The 16073-nt window shown below is 36.9% G+C and overlaps 1 protein-coding gene across 3 annotated transcripts in view; it reads right to left on the reverse strand.

Moving 5' to 3' along the window:
* LOC120533816 (UPF0606 protein KIAA1549-like) overlaps positions 1 to 16073 on the reverse strand; it is a 209018-nt gene that overhangs the window by 11129 nt on the left and 181816 nt on the right. For all 3 annotated transcript variants that reach the window (XM_039760822.1, XM_039760823.1, XM_039760821.1), the window contains 4 exons: positions 14261 to 14405; positions 7005 to 7331; positions 6128 to 6180; positions 1434 to 1576 (listed from right to left, as the gene is read on the reverse strand). In XM_039760822.1, coding sequence (XP_039616756.1) covers positions 1434 to 1576; positions 6128 to 6180; positions 7005 to 7331; positions 14261 to 14405 — 668 coding nt within the window. The remainder of the gene's footprint in view (positions 1 to 1433; positions 1577 to 6127; positions 6181 to 7004; positions 7332 to 14260; positions 14406 to 16073) is intronic.

Below are 16073 nucleotides of genomic sequence, written 5' to 3' on the forward strand. Positions count from 1 at the left end.
ACAACACGCAGTTGGCTTGTTACAGTGCAATGCTGCAGCATTGTGTTGTGCAGAATGAGGTTGCATTTGCTAATCTGTTGTTATGAATGTAACATGACCTATATCTAGACTGTAATCATGTACCACCCCACACGTGATAAGACAGGTTTTTTCGTGAGAAACCTGTCCTGCAGTGACCTTCAGCGAATTACATATTGTCACCAGCAGATGGCACACAGATGTCAAGAGTCCTGTTTGCGTCTTATTTTTCTTTTATTCTTTAAATTAATATTAATGCAATTCATATTTTGATACTCTTCAGCACAGTTTCAGATAATAAGCTTTTCAAATAACAATATCTTCAACTGTGATTAAGTGTAAGTAGACAAACTCAGGGTTGAGATGACACCTCTTAGCATTTTAGTATACAGATGGAGGAGTCAAATAAGGAAATAAAAGTCAGTGCAGGTTGACCCATTTGCAATTTAAGGATGTGCTGACTGTGTACCACAGTCACTTTGGTATCATTTTAGACATTACTAGGTGTGATCAAACAGTTCAGAAACTTATATTTGTGTGCCAACATAACACATTGCACCTTGGTCCATTTTCTTTGGCTAATCTAGACATAACAAACAATAACCAATGAGTCATACTCTTTCAGAATTCGAGGTACAGTACACTAAACAGAATGCATTTAACTAACATGCTGTGCTATATATTAAATCAGTGGACACCCTGGATTCTAATCACCACTCTTTCATTGTCTGTGCAGAGTTAGCAGGTTCTGATTTCTTCCTAGATTATAAAAATGTACATGTTAAGTTAAAATGCTTCAATACGTTGATCCAGGGTGAGCTCTGTTCTCTTTTATGCATAAGAAACCGATAAGATGGACAAATGGATAATTTTACTGATTGTCACAGAAGTGGCACTAGCAGAGCCGGGACAATATTTTTGCACTGTTTCCCTGTGGCTCTCGATTTGATATTCTTGCTAGATTTTTTGTGAGCAATTACAGAGTTAGCATAGCAACCTAATTTGCTCCAAATGTCCATATTTATATTTTCTAATCTTTCCATTATTGTCTCAGTGCAGGTTGTGGTGTTAGTGCACTGGCAGATAATTTTTGAGGATTGCTAGAAGATGCACATAGGAACACAAAAAGGATATGAAAACAAAAGGAAACCGCTGTGCATGTGTGTGTCTTTTCTAGCACCTGATTTCGCAAACAAAGACATTAGTCACAGACAACAGCTATTATCCTGTCATTTAACTCAAGTATGCAGTGATACTGCTCTTTCTCATTTCAAAAGTAATGTGTATGATTAAAGAAGGGAGTTTAACAGAAACTTAGAATAATGTTAAGACATTGCTCCTTTCATTTTGAAAAAAAGCTTTTCTAAGCTAAGAACCAGTGGAACAATGTAGAGTACTGAAAAACTGAAAAACACCTGTAGATCCACCAACTGGTCGTGGCCTTGCAGACGAGGGCATCTCCTCACCATAAACCCCTCTGGTAGCATACACTTCTTCTTGCTGATCTTGCTGTCTTCCTGACTCTCCCGACTGTGAAAATCCCTGACCGTGCACTTGCCTGGTTTTGTGAAAACAATACAACAGACATGTTAGGTAGTGGTGATACCTTCCAAAATCATGGAAACAAAGAAATAGAATTAAAATGCAAATATATTGTACTAACATGGTCAACTGGCCCTAACATAATTAGAACAACAAGGGTGAGCAGCTAACTCTTACAGAGAGAGCATACACTATAGTGTGTCTTTAAGAGGAAGGGGAGGAGGAGGAAGACAGCCTTGATTAATATCCATTGGATTATTCCCCTGAAAGCAGTGCATCTTGCCAAAAGACAACATTCAGATATGAAGACTTAAACCTCAAATTAGCGAGGAAACCAAGCTTACTGTATGTGGTTTGCAATATGGTTTTGGAATTTCAAAATTTTATAGCTGATTAAAAGTTCAAGGAAGAGACTGTTCAAGGGTTACCCATAAAATATCATATATGAAAAGTAAAACTCAACAGCTGGAGAATCCATCTGAAAATTGCGTCCCTTACTTTCACCCTTGCAACAGTGTCTCATTGCTATGACTTGTGTCATACTTGATTCATGCATTTAAGTGCACACTTATGGAAATATGCTCTCAAACACTACAACATTTCAAAAAATGTTTCAACTTTTTCGATACTTTCAGTCAAAATTAACAGGAAGTGTCTTTAACTTATTTTGGGTAATCTGAAATACTGTTCTTTGTACTGTAGCACTGCGGAACAATTAGCTTTACAGTGTATTTGCAGAAGACCCTCAAAATGGCGTCGTATGATAACATGAAAATCAAACAGTGTAAAACAGAAGTTTCACGTCCTTTATTTATTTCACTTGTTACCCATAGTCTCCATGTTGTGGCATAAGGCTGACCTTTCACTATCTATCTATCTATCTATCTATCTATCTATCTATCTATCTATCTATCTATCTATCTATCTATCTATCTATCTATCTATCTATCTATCTATCTATCTAATATACTTTTAATAAATCTGTTATTTTAATAAAATAATATGAGCTCATCTTCACTGTAATTGTTTTTTCTGCATACCAGGTAGACAATTCTCAGCAACCCAGTGTTTCTCTCAAAAAACCCTAAAGGAAATTGAAGTGAATGCAATGAAGTGGTAACTGTGAAATCTCCCATATCACAAGAATGCCGCATAATACCTTATATGTATTGCATTTTGATTTAACATTAGATTTTTGCCAAGTTGATAGAAAGTAAACACATAACAAAATACTTTTCCATCTGAATGCAATTAAATGACAATGCCCCTCATTTGAAAGGCATATATAACACCACCACCAACAAGTCTTCAGTTAATTATCAAATAATTAGTATGGTGTTTGTTTATTAGTGATTTCAAAAAACAGTGCATGGCCTACAACATCATCACTGACAGAACTGACATCAAACACTACTTAATAAAACTTGACCGTGGTTTATTAATCAGTTCACAGAACAGCATTTTAACGGTATCTCTAATTGCCTACTTTGTATGCTGTGATTTTGTGTCGTTTTCCATTTTATTCTATATATAAAGCACTATGAGCTGCATTTCATTTAAGAAAGGCCAGTCAGTCATGTTCTAACCCGCTTAGTCCTGAACAGGGTCACAGGGGTCTGCTGGAGCCTGTCCCAGCTAGCACTGGGCACAAGGCAGGAACAAGCCTTGACAGGGTGCCAGTCCATCACAGGGCATGCAAGAAAGGTACTATATAAATAGCGTTTGATTGACTTCTTATCCTTCAAGATCAAGCAAGTTAAAATGGCTGCAACTCACAGCTAATTGATCACACATCATTTGCTCCTAAAGCACAAGAGAATTACATTTTTTTATTTTGAAACCAAGTATATAATGAGCAGAGATTTGAGTAGTCTAAGACTAAAAGAAAATACTAAAAACAAGCAAACGAATGAAAGTTATATATAAAAAAAAAAAAACATGTTGTAAGCAAGTCCTCTGGTCCTTTCACCTGAACCCCAGGCTAGCAAACAGTAAGTTAAAGACAAATGAGTTACATCAACTTAAACCAAGTTCTGCATGTGGCATCTTTGGTCCCTGTACATAATTATCATTATATTTATACCCTTTAGTTGTTTCATTCTACTCTTTTTTCTCTGTTTTAGTATTTTTTTCTTTTGCATTTAATTATATATATTTTTTTCCATTCAGTCCCTTTATACCACATTTCCCCTAGCACCTCTTCTGTCTTGTTTCTGTTCCACATTTTCATTATTTAACATTTAAGAAATATTTATGAATGAAATTAAACTAAGTACTACTCACATTCCCAGTACAAAGCAATGGTGTTCCTGAACTAGAAAATTGAGATAGCAAATTAAAAAATAAGTCTATCAAATATTTTTTAACAAACTGCCCACGCAGCACTTGAGTAAAACCTTTAAAATAGGACAAGACAAACTATTCTCATTATAATTTTGATCATGGAAGTTTCAGATGACTCAGTAAAAATTTAAAATAAAAAGCCATCCAATTATATATAACAACTGAGATGCATCCAGCCATGCAGTATGTGAATATAAATTATGAAATAAAACCCCAAAATAAATCAGAACATGATTTATCTCATGACAAATTGTGGTGTGGACCACCTGATAAAGGGCATGTGGTGAAACTTTTTTCACATAACAAAAAAAAAACCTTAAAAACATGAACCTCTGTATACTGCATTTATATAAATACAGTAGAGTCTCGCTTATCCGACATAAACGGGTCGGCAGAACGTCGGATAAGCGAATATGTTGGATAATGGCAGGTGTTAAGAAAAAGCCTATTAAACGTCAAACTATGTTATAATTTTACACATTATGAACCTAATAACAACAAAACAGAATAAATTAACTCAGAAAATGAACTGAACTTACAGTTACAGAATTGTCTGGAGTTAAATACAGAATGTACTGTACTTAAAAAGTTCAGTCCTGTGATGATTTAAAGACATTTTTGATCGTAGTCTGCTTTCCTGACGAGTGCCGTTTCTTCGCTGTCAAGTCTCGCCATCTTTGTAGCTTTGTTATGTCGATTCCTGTAGCTTCTTCTTGTTGCTCAATGTAATTAATTGCAGTTTCTAGAGCCTTAACGTCACTCATATAGTCAACATTCGTACGAGCGTATACTGCTTACTACAGCATTGTGACTGTGTGTGTTTGTGCTGTGACTTGTGAGTCCCCGTCTTGCACCCGAAAACCCGAAGCTGAGTCTCAGTACTTTTAGCACCACCAGCTTTATTCAACCTGAAACAGCAATAGCGCGGTTATTTATTGTAGCAGGATCTGCCTCCTATACAAAGACACAGCATTCAGGCAGGGTCGAGGGAAAGTAACACTGTGCCCTGCGCATTTATAATGTTCCTTGTTCCTTGTATCACCCATCCTTGTATCACACGCTTATAGCATGTCCGCAATCTTTTCAGATTGGCCTTTATGGTGAACTGCTACAGCGCTGAGAGACTGTGATTGCTTTGGGTAACTCTTCTGCGTGTCGTCCCGTTGGGTGGAATCCCACAAGAGTTTAGAAACTCACTCACACCAACCATGATTCTTTTCAAAGGTAAAGTGCAGGTTAATTTGCTTTATGTATTTTTACTTTATATTTTGTATTAATCATTTTTATATGAATAGTTTTGGGTTGTAGAACAAATCATCTGAGTTTCCATTATTTCTTATGGGGAAATTCGCATTGATATACTGTATGAGTGCTTTGGACTGTGTGCACATTTCCAGAGCGAATTATGCTTGCAAACCAAGGTTCCACTGTAATTTGCTGCGGTAGAGTCGGGAGCAACAAAACATAGACTACACTCACGCTCGCAACTTACAGTTCTTTTTGCCGATTGATGCTTTTTTTTTTTTTGCAGTGGGACGTCGTATAATACGGAATGTTCGATAAGCGAAGTTAGGATAAGCAAGACTCTACTGTATTAAAACATATCAAAACTGGGAAGTTCATCTTAAATTCATTAGAACGTATTCCAGTCCACTGTAGGGTCCATACATGTACACATACAGCCACACCTTTATCTACGTCTTCTTTAATAAAAGGACAAGTGTCTGAATGTGTGTTTCTGTGTCCGTCCAGTTACTTTGTCCAACATGTCAGTTGGCATAGGACTTGTAAAAGCAGTGGCAATGTTTGTGATGCACCATCTATTGGAAGCTGTCATCATTAAATGCTGCATCTATATATTTATTTTTTTAAAAGACAGTATAAAATGTGAGCCACCAGCTGGCATTATTTTCAGAAAAATGCCAAGGCACACGATCAATGGGTGTGTTTATTTTAACATGTAAATTACATAAGGGAAGGATTAATACAGAGAGAGTATAAAAAATAGGCAAAATATAATTATAGTGTGTTCATAGGATCAAACTCTGGACTCAAAACAGAAAATCATCCTTTTTGCCCTAAACAAACAAAGCTACTAGCTGGCCACTTGATAGACTGAATGCACTCCTTTTGTATTGTCAAACTTCTTATGCTCTTATCAAAAAATGTGTCATAAAAGCTGGAACATTCCAATGTCAATTTAAATGAGGATCTTTTATATTACCTTTGAATCAAGGCTGGGGCTGGTGTAGGGGACACTCCAAGGTCAGCATACCTCTATGAAAGAGAAGAGACACCACAAATTAATAATTCAAATTCATGTCTTTGAAATGTTATAGAAGAGGTGAATAATCAGAACCCAGTGTGTTACTCAATACCTTCTGCTTATTTCTCATAATTTAGATATATTCTATTCAATACAAGAATTACAATGTCAAGGATGACTATGATAATGTTTATGATTCAGAACTATAAAAATGTGAATACACTTTGTATTTCTGTGATTGCCTCATTTTCTTAAAAATTCAGGTACTAATGAGGAACATTTAATGTTTTTATTTTTTTAGTGAGAGGTATACTTCTGTGGAATTAAGTAAATGTGAAATATAAATGGAAATAGAAAGGAGGTGAACTGACACCCTTGCCCATGGCAGAATAATATGCAGGCCTAATTTTAATGTACATATTTACATATTTTATTGTATCAAGAACAGTCTCTTGAATTGGCTTTGCACCTCCTATTCCTACACTGCACTGTCTGTTAATGAAGCTCCTTCTAAAATCTATTCTTCTTTTATGCTTTTTTATAACATACTACATTCTTATTATGTGTGTAATCTTTCTGTATTTCCAAGAAATGAGGAATTTCATATTCCTCTACTAATGTCGGTAGACCTAAATGAGAAAGTCGAACAAACAACTGTTATAAGCTTACATGAAAGTTGCAGTTCACTAAACAGTAAATGTTCAATAAATTATACTTTCAGTAGTGTAAAGGTTCCTGCTTAAAATAGCATAAGACTATTTCTGTACACCAAGTGAAACAGAGACAGAGACAGACAAAGAGAAAAAGAGGACTGACTATATTCTATGCCACTTACATTTGACAGAAGAGCTGGAACATGTGGCGGCCCCCACTGTCCTGTGCCTGCTCCTCTGCTGCCTCTTGTTGGTGGACTAGTGCCAGGCTGACCTGACGTAATACCTGGAATTGTGATTCCAACATTGCCTCCTTGAGTACTGGGTGCAACTAAAGCAAAGGCGTCATCTAGGAGAGAGTGCATTTGCTGCCTGGCCTCTTCAATTGATGGCTGCGGTGGCAAATAGGCAGGAGGAGGCAGAGAGTGGGTGTGTGGTGGGGAACCCGAGAAAACTTCATTCTCTTGTGGAGAAGGACTTCTTGGTTCAACAGGCTGATCAGGATCTGACTGCATGGAACAAAATAAGGAATGTGACAAAAAAATAACATTTTCATTAAGTATGTTTAATAATGTATTTATCTGTAATATTTTTTGTCAATTCCACTGATCCACACAATGACGGGAGTGCTAGAGATTGCATCTATAATAACAATATTTGGGCAGAGCTCCCCGATCAGGATTTGTGCCAAACCTGAGGAACCATCTCAAAAACAAATGAAGAAATTGAATCCTCACTAATCAAACTAGACACAATAACTAGTAAAATTAAAAAATAGGGAAATCCCTAAAGTCTGGACACCTGAGAATATTTATTTATTAAGAACTCTAAGAAGCACAATTGTTACACCCAGAAGCAGAGATAAACTTTCCTAAAAACCGGCTTACAGAAAGGGTGAAAATTAAATAGGAAATTAATCCAAAACCAAACCGTAGAATGACTTATTACTATAGGACTGGGCTAAATGCAGCGTATTCACCTCCTGTTACTTTGATAACGCAGGTAGCGAAGTGTCTTAGGACAAAACGAAACAAAGAAAGAACATCTGGTCCTTGAAAAAGATCCACCAAGGATGAGAAGCAAAGTGTTGTTGAGAGCTACACAGCTTCCCACGTGGCCTTCCTAAAAAAGGCAATGGTGCTACACTACTGTAAGCATTCCTAGCAGATGATAGCCAAGTGTGGCTGGGCATAATTCTACTGTACAAAGACACCAGGGTAGCCTTTTCTTAAAAGGTCACATAACAGGAGAACAGATGTTCTTTAGCCATCTCTTGGGTACATTTGGAGCCATTTAAGTTAGGAAGTGCCAGTTTTTACATGAAAGCAATCTTAAATACTCTTATCCTTTAATTTATCGTCATGACTCTGAAAATGTCTTTTAGACCTGTTTGTGTTTGCAAGAAGTTTTACTTAAACTAAAAGAGAGTTAGAAGGCTATTTATCTGTGGATATTTTTCAGTGAAAATGGGGGGACTCTGCAGGGTAAAAGTGGGTAAAACTCAATCAGGGGTATGTTTCCTCAAAGTGCTATAACGCTAAGAACATTGTAAACTCCATCTTAAAAACCAATTTGTTAATTTACAAGTGTTTCTCAAAACCCAACATAACTAAAGTAGCACATTAAATCCCTTGTAATCTGCATGCTCCTTGAGCCACTCGTCAATTGCTAAGTGTGTCTTAATACTTAATACCTTATGTGCCGACTGCGATGACAGACCCAGTTTATGTCAGTTTTGTGTCATGACAGTTCTCTGAATATTAAGAATTTTGAAATTTACTCTTCATTTTCATAATAAACACATTAGTAGAATTATATTTTATGGGTAAATTGTTAGGTTAAATAATTTAAACAGAAAATAATTACAAACTTATAAGTCGACTAGCAAAATACCCGCGCTTCGCAGCAGAGAAGTAGTGCGTTAAAGAAGTTATGAAAAAGAAAAGGAAACATTAAAAAAAAAACGTAACATGATTGTCAGTGTAAGTGTTTTGTCACTGTTATGAGTGTTGCTGTCATATATATATATATATATATATATATATATATATATATATATATATATAGCAAAATACCAGCGCTTGCGATGATGTAGTGTGTTAAAGATGTTATGAAAAAGAAAAGGAAACATTTTAAAAATAACGTAACATGATTGTCAAAGTAATTGTTTTGTGTATTTGGCGGCAGCGTCACAAAGTTGTTTTCGTCTAGCTGCATCAGAAAATGTACCACGACGTCTGACACACCTCCTTTTTACTGTTTTCTCTTAGCTTGGATTGCTGCTGTCATAATGGGTTTGAGTCTACATATATATATATATATATATATAACATACATATATACATACTGTATATATACACATACATATCTTCATATCTATATACATATATACATATCTACATATACACATATATATATATACATACCTATCTACATCATATATACACACACATACATACACACACACACACAAATTATATATATGTGTGTGTGTGTATGTATGTATGTATTTATGTGTGTGTGTGTATATATATACAATGTAGATAGGTGTGTGTGTGTATATATATATATATATATATATATATATATATACACATACATACAAACATACACACAGGTATATATATGTGTATATATATGTATGTGTCTATATGTGTGTGTATAGCTTTGGTCACTGAGTGCAAGGGAAAAATAATAAAATGTAGTCTATAAGTTATTAAACAGTAAAACATTAACGTTTTAAGAAGTAAAGATACATTGAGCACTACTAGAGTGGTTGCGGGTAAACTACATTTTAAAGACTGTGTAACACAACAGGTAAGTAGTACTAACAGCAGCTAAAATGTATATGGATCATCTCGGTAGTTGATCCCTTTTGAAAGGCGCTACACGACGGCTGTGGTATAGAAATTACATTTTCTATGTGAACGTTCAAATTTGTGCCTCTGGTAATGTGCCATTACCAGCAGTTAAAGAAAATTAGTTTTGTGTCCTCTGCAGTGTTAAGAGAGAAAGGCTTTGGTTTGGGATAAAAGGAAAAAAGGTGTAAAGAAAGGAAACTTGCCTTTTTCTTTTATATAGTATAGAGAGATGTGTTCGCTGACGATATGAGCGCCTTTTGGGGACAGTCGCGTGGGTCTTGTGTAGACTGGTGAGACGTCCCTGCCATTAATTGGCTGTGATGGCACTGTCAGTCCTCCACTTCTGTGCGTGTCTTCATAATCTGAGCTGACGACCTCATAATCGTATACGTGCAAAAGAAAGTGCGAATCGCCTTAATATTAGTTTGCCGCAGTGTAGAAAAGGGGTCCCGTGTTTGCACTTGTCTGGGCTATAGCTCAGGGGGAGGATGAAAAAAATTAAAAGTGCTCACTTTGACTTAAGGCAGAAGCGCAGTCAGCGTCTAAAAGGCCGGCACAGCTATGCGCGTGCGCCAGTTGCTCGACTTTCGCTGGGCAGGAGACCCTATTTTTTGCAGACTCGTTCACGTGATCAAAAGTCTCAGCGCTCTTTGGAGGTAATTCATATATTATATATATAGCAAAATACCCGTGCCTCGCAGCGGAGAAGTAGTGTGTTAAAGAAGTAATGAAAAAGAAAAGGAAACATTTTAATAATAACGTAACATGATTGACATTGTCATGAGTGTTGCTGTCATATATATGCCTGCCTGAATAAGTCACCCTTGCTTCGCTCTTACTTTTTTACCGTTCATTTAATCATGGCTAGTGGCGGAAAAATTATAAAATGGAAGGAGGATTACACTGAGTATGACTTTACCAAAACAATTATTGATGGCGAATCGATTATTCATAAAGCTTGAATTGGTGATCTGTTTTTCTGTGTTAACCTCATATTTTTTCATACTTCTTCTAAAACCAAGGGGATGCGATGGTAAAATGAATCGAGAAGAAAAGGAAACATTTTAAAAATAACGTAACACGATTGTCAATGTAACCTTTTGTAAGTAGTGCCTGGAGGATTCAGTGTGGAGAAACTCTAGAGACAGCGTGTGTATTGTGGATTTTTCTGTGAGTATTTGGTGGCAGTGTGACGAAGTTGCTTTGGAAGACGGCGTTAGCCGTGGAGCTCAGCTCAGAGCAAAATGAGGTGAATGGGAGGTGAGATGATGACGTCACTCCTCCACCCGCCTTAAGTGTCAATCCCCCCACAAACACAGTCTCTCAGAATTTGCATAAGCACAGCCTTTGACCAGCAATTTGAACTTGGTTAGAAAGTGATCAAAACTGTCGTTTATACCCTGTGTCCTCTCATTAAACTTGTATCTAGCATTAACCGTGGGCATGACAAACGCCAGAGGCAGCCTGTCTATGAACTTAATTTAAACTTTAGGTTTACACCGTGCATTGTTTCTGAAGTAGCTGCAGGCATGAATATGCTTGTACAGTATGTATCACTCGCTCGCTTCTTATTGTTTCGCTGCCTTCTCAATTGTATAATGCATGTTTTCTTCAGCGCTTTTTGGAGATCTTCCTGGTTTTCTATGTAATGCGTTGACAGTCAGTTCACGTGATTACGTGGGAGGTGTGATGATGTCACACGAAACTCCGCCCCCCACAGCCATCGAGCTCAACTCCATTACATTATATGGAGAAAAATAGCTTCCATTTATGACCATTACGTGCAGAATTACGAAATGAAACCTGTCCAACTTTTGTAAGTAAGCTGTAAGGAATGAGCCTGCCAAATTTCAGCCTTCTACCTACACGGGAAGTTGGAGAATTAGTGATGAGTCAGTGAGTGAGTCAGTCAGTCAGTGAGTCAGTCAGTCAGTCAGTCAGTGAGGGCTTTGCCTTTTATTAGTATAGATAATATTTCAATATTCTTTAATAGTTTTGAAGAGTGTGTTCTAAGGTTGAAGCTAGCATTACTTTGACAGTTGGTTCATTTGGAGTGACAGGGGTTATTATGGCTGCAAGAAGGAAAAGCTACCAAGGACTCTGGTCTTATTTAAGTTAAATCAATGGTTTGTAATTTATATTACTCGTGGTTCCTGCCACCTGGAGCCTAATCATATCTGCCTTAAACATTGAACATATAGGAGAGACACCTTTCCAGTTACAGTTACAGAGAAACATTATGATCAAAAGTTAAATTTAATGAGTACAAACTCTGATTGTTTTGAGCGCAGTCTCTACAAAAGAAGAAGACTAACTGCAACAGACATGACACTTATTGATGGTGTTTGAATCTACCTATGAACGATGAATCCTAATCAAAAAATGAGAGGTGCAACATACTCAGTGAGGAGTATCTCAACCAGTAAATGCACCTTGCTCTAACCTCTCACAAGCCTGCCTTTAGTAAAATCGTCATTGACCTACAATGTCACCCAACCCAGTAACAAAGTGTTATAATAAATTTTTCTTTAATATTTTATGTCTCTGTCCTGAACAACATTGTTAAAGTCTCCATTCACATGTGTATGCTAAGTTTGGCACACAGGGGCTCAGCATTTAGAATTGCCAACCAAGCATAGACTAGATAGCCAAAGACAACTGGAGGATTGTATAGTCAGTTTAAACACAGTACAGTATTTCTGTCCTCTGTCAGTACAAAATCTTCTTTACTTGTTGGGAGAATGAGAACCGGCATGTAGGCATTATGCTATTTCTATATTTTGTGGAGGTAGAGTTCAGCCCTTTCCTGCCCTTGTTTGGAGACAGAGAAGACCAGCAAATGAAGAAGAACAGTATAAAAGGCTTGGTCAACAGCCAAACCCTTTGAAGCACGTGTCGGCAAAGTTCCGAAAACCCTCCCAGCGTGGGGACGAAAAATGGCAGACTGTGTTGATCCAGATTCCCACCTGGATAAAGTCTTTGTCATATGCTTCCTGTTTGTAACCGCGTCAACCGTCAGTAAATGTAAGCTAAAGTATATTTTTCTCATGTGATTCTTGTACCGCCGTAATCACGATGGGAGGGATATCGCCTTTTCTGTCATATTACTATATTGTTTAGTTACTTAATGTGCCGCAATTTCAAAAGAACACATTTCCGGAGAGCTAATGCCTCCTAAGGAAACACAAGGTAAACTTCTAACATTAATTGAATTTAGGACCACAATTGCTGGTAATTGTTTAACCTCTCTAACAATACATATTAAAAAAACAAACTGGAAATTTGAATATGATGGACAATAAGTAGATAAAAACAGAAATAAATTACTGTTGCTACAAAATAATTATAACTAGCATTTATGCCCACCCCCTTCTGGCCCACCAATATTTTCAAAAAGTGACCCTCAGGTACAGGGCCTTAGGGATCAATGCTCTTTGAGCGTGAACCACTTCATACAGGATACTGGTTTGAGAAAAACTGAAAACACTTATCCTTTTGGTTTTAACTTATTCAGCAACTGCTTAATTTACCTTAAATATCTTTATTGATGAGATGATGCACAATTGCATCTGATCCTGAAGAAGTCTTAGATAAGATTGATTCAGTCGCTTTGCTAATGTTCTCCAACATGGTGACTCTGCACAATTTGGTACATACTGTATCTATTCTTTTAAAATTTTAAGTCCCCTCACTCCATATGTTCTTAACAGACTAGTGTTTGTGTGCTGTTCATGTGTAAAAATCTAGATTCTGGCCTAAATGCTCATTATGCCAAATATCCATCCTTATGATTTTATCCAGTGTTTTACATTACAGCTCATGGAGAACTAACTGCTGTCATTAGGTGAAAGGCAGACAACACACTTCAGCGTGGTGCTGGGCACACATAAGCACCCACCCAGGCCCCAGGGGAAGGAAGGCAACACTATGGTCATCATGAAATAGTTACGTAAAAGTATTTTGGTGCTCATTTTACTGTTTGTAAATGGAGAGACCTTGAAGAAAAAAATCATTTTAACAGGTAAATAAACAAACTTAAGTATAGCCCTGAATCAAAGTGGGCCATGCTGTGCCACAAAGTTGTCTGTAAACAAAACATTTCTGCAACAATACAAGAAGGGGAGACATGCTCTTGTTTCTTTTAAAAATAGGACGGTTGAAGTTGATGGAGGTTATGGAAGAAAATGAGAAGGCTAACAAATTTATCTAGTTCATCTATATGCATGTTCAGGCCATTCTATAATAAATCGTAAGCAATAAAAATGGTGTTGCAAAACATCCTGGGAAGCTACAAAAAGATTTACAATATTTCTGAACCTTTGTTAATGTTGTGAATAAAGTTTTTTTCTCCACAAAGAAACATTCTATATATTGTAAAAAAGGCACAATTGTCTGAATATTGGCCCAACAGATTTCCAATAATACGTTGTACATAAATCTAAGAATGTAAAAAAGAACTTGCAGAGGAATACAAAGTCTTACATTTCGTTTATTCTGACAAAAGGACAACCTTTAGGAAGATTAAACTGTAGCCCAGTTTCTGGTCATATGGTAATGCATTACAAACTTCAACTTACCACATATGCCACATTGTTGACTCCCGGAGGTTTCTTGTATGTGCCGTCGCTGTCCGTTGTGATTAACCTGTCTTTGTCGGCATCTGTCACACTGCCATTGGGTTGGTGTTTTTTCTTCTGTTTTGGTGAGCGTTTTCCTCTTGAACTAAATCAAAAAGACAAACAAAAACTACTTTATTGCTACAGCCACACTAACAGCAGCCAAAACAAAAAAAAGTGAAGAGCTGATTGACAACTTTAATGTCTAAAGTAGGAGAATATTATGATGAAGTGGATATAGTGAACAAGCACAAAAGTAACAGTAATAATCAAACCCAGGCTTTTTTAAATAATACAAGGAACACAACCTTACGTAATCTAACACATATAATTCAACATTTATTAAAAAAGGACAATTCAACTGAGTGTTTTTTATCAAAATACTATTAAACTCTTAAATTTGACAAGCACACTTATTCCAGTACCACTGGCCACAAAGCAGCAGCCAACCCTGCTTTGGGATAACATGCCATTGTAGTACACATTAAAGCACCTACACTCATTTATACCAGACTAATCAAGAGCTGTTAATCAAATTAAATGTGTATATTTCAAATATGGGTGGAAACCAAGAGTACTCTGGGAGAAAATGCTGACTCTATGTTCATCCCAAACTGTTAAGTTCAATTCTCTGGATTTGTGAGACAGCAATGATATCCACAATACCAAAATGCTATGCTTACCAAAAACTGTATAACAATATAACATTCACAAACAAACTTAATCCTGCTCAAGATCGGCAAGGCAGAAACCTGTGCAGGCAGCATTGGGCACAAGGCAGGAAACAAGCCTGGACAGGGTGCTAGTCCATCACAGGGCTTACTTGCAGATACTCATGCTGCCAATTTAGAATTCTTAATCAACATTAAGATGGATATGGGATGAAAACTGGAGACACAGGGAGAATGTGCAAACTCCCAAAGACAACAACCGTGTGCAGGGTTCAAACCTAAAATGACAGACCATTGAGGCAGCCAGGTTAACCACTGCTACTGAAATTGTGGGAACGATGAATTCAAGCAATGAGACAGACAAGGTACTGTCTATGTGCAGAGCTACATTTAACACAGTTAAATGATTGGCAGATTTTTATTGTTAACTTTAGTTTAAATTTAAAAGTGTCAATTGTTGTATTTTACTTGGTTAATCATAACAGCAGGATTAATGAATAACCTCATGGAATGTCACGCCTCTTTGTCATATGCTATTCAGTGCTTTGGTGCATTTTTAATATGCACCCAGAGGCAATAGAACAGTTTGTTATGGCCAAGTATCCAAATGTGCAGGTTTGTATGCCCAGAACTCTCACAGGTGCCACTAGAGGCCCACATGCTGTGTGATCTGGAGGTCTGCACTTCTCAATGCAATTGCAGGACTGATTTTAAATATTGCGAGTGGTCAACACCCATGTGTGGGCGGGAGCTAGAGTCTGGGAAATTGAAATTAAATTTAAAGCAGAACTTACATTCATTCAATATATCAGTTAGGACACATTCATATCTGCACTCCAGGAGACAGTTACATCCACAGTGGTGGAAAGAGCAATAAAAAGGAGAGTACAAGACTACAAAACTCAGTAAAGGGAAGTCTGACATTTGGCAGTCGTTTTCAATGGTTATCGATGGTGATGGCATTTGTGCCATCCTCTTGCTGCGATAAATGTGCTTAGGTAGGTATTTATGATGTTATCATTTATGGCACAAAATAAAAATTGTTAAAATATAATGTCCCAAACTGTCATCAATTATTTTTTATGTGTACAAATCTTTTATTT

This window comes from Polypterus senegalus, chromosome 8 (assembly GCF_016835505.1).
Source record: "Polypterus senegalus isolate Bchr_013 chromosome 8, ASM1683550v1, whole genome shotgun sequence".
In the NCBI taxonomy this organism is placed as follows: Eukaryota; Metazoa; Chordata; class Cladistia; order Polypteriformes; family Polypteridae; genus Polypterus; species Polypterus senegalus.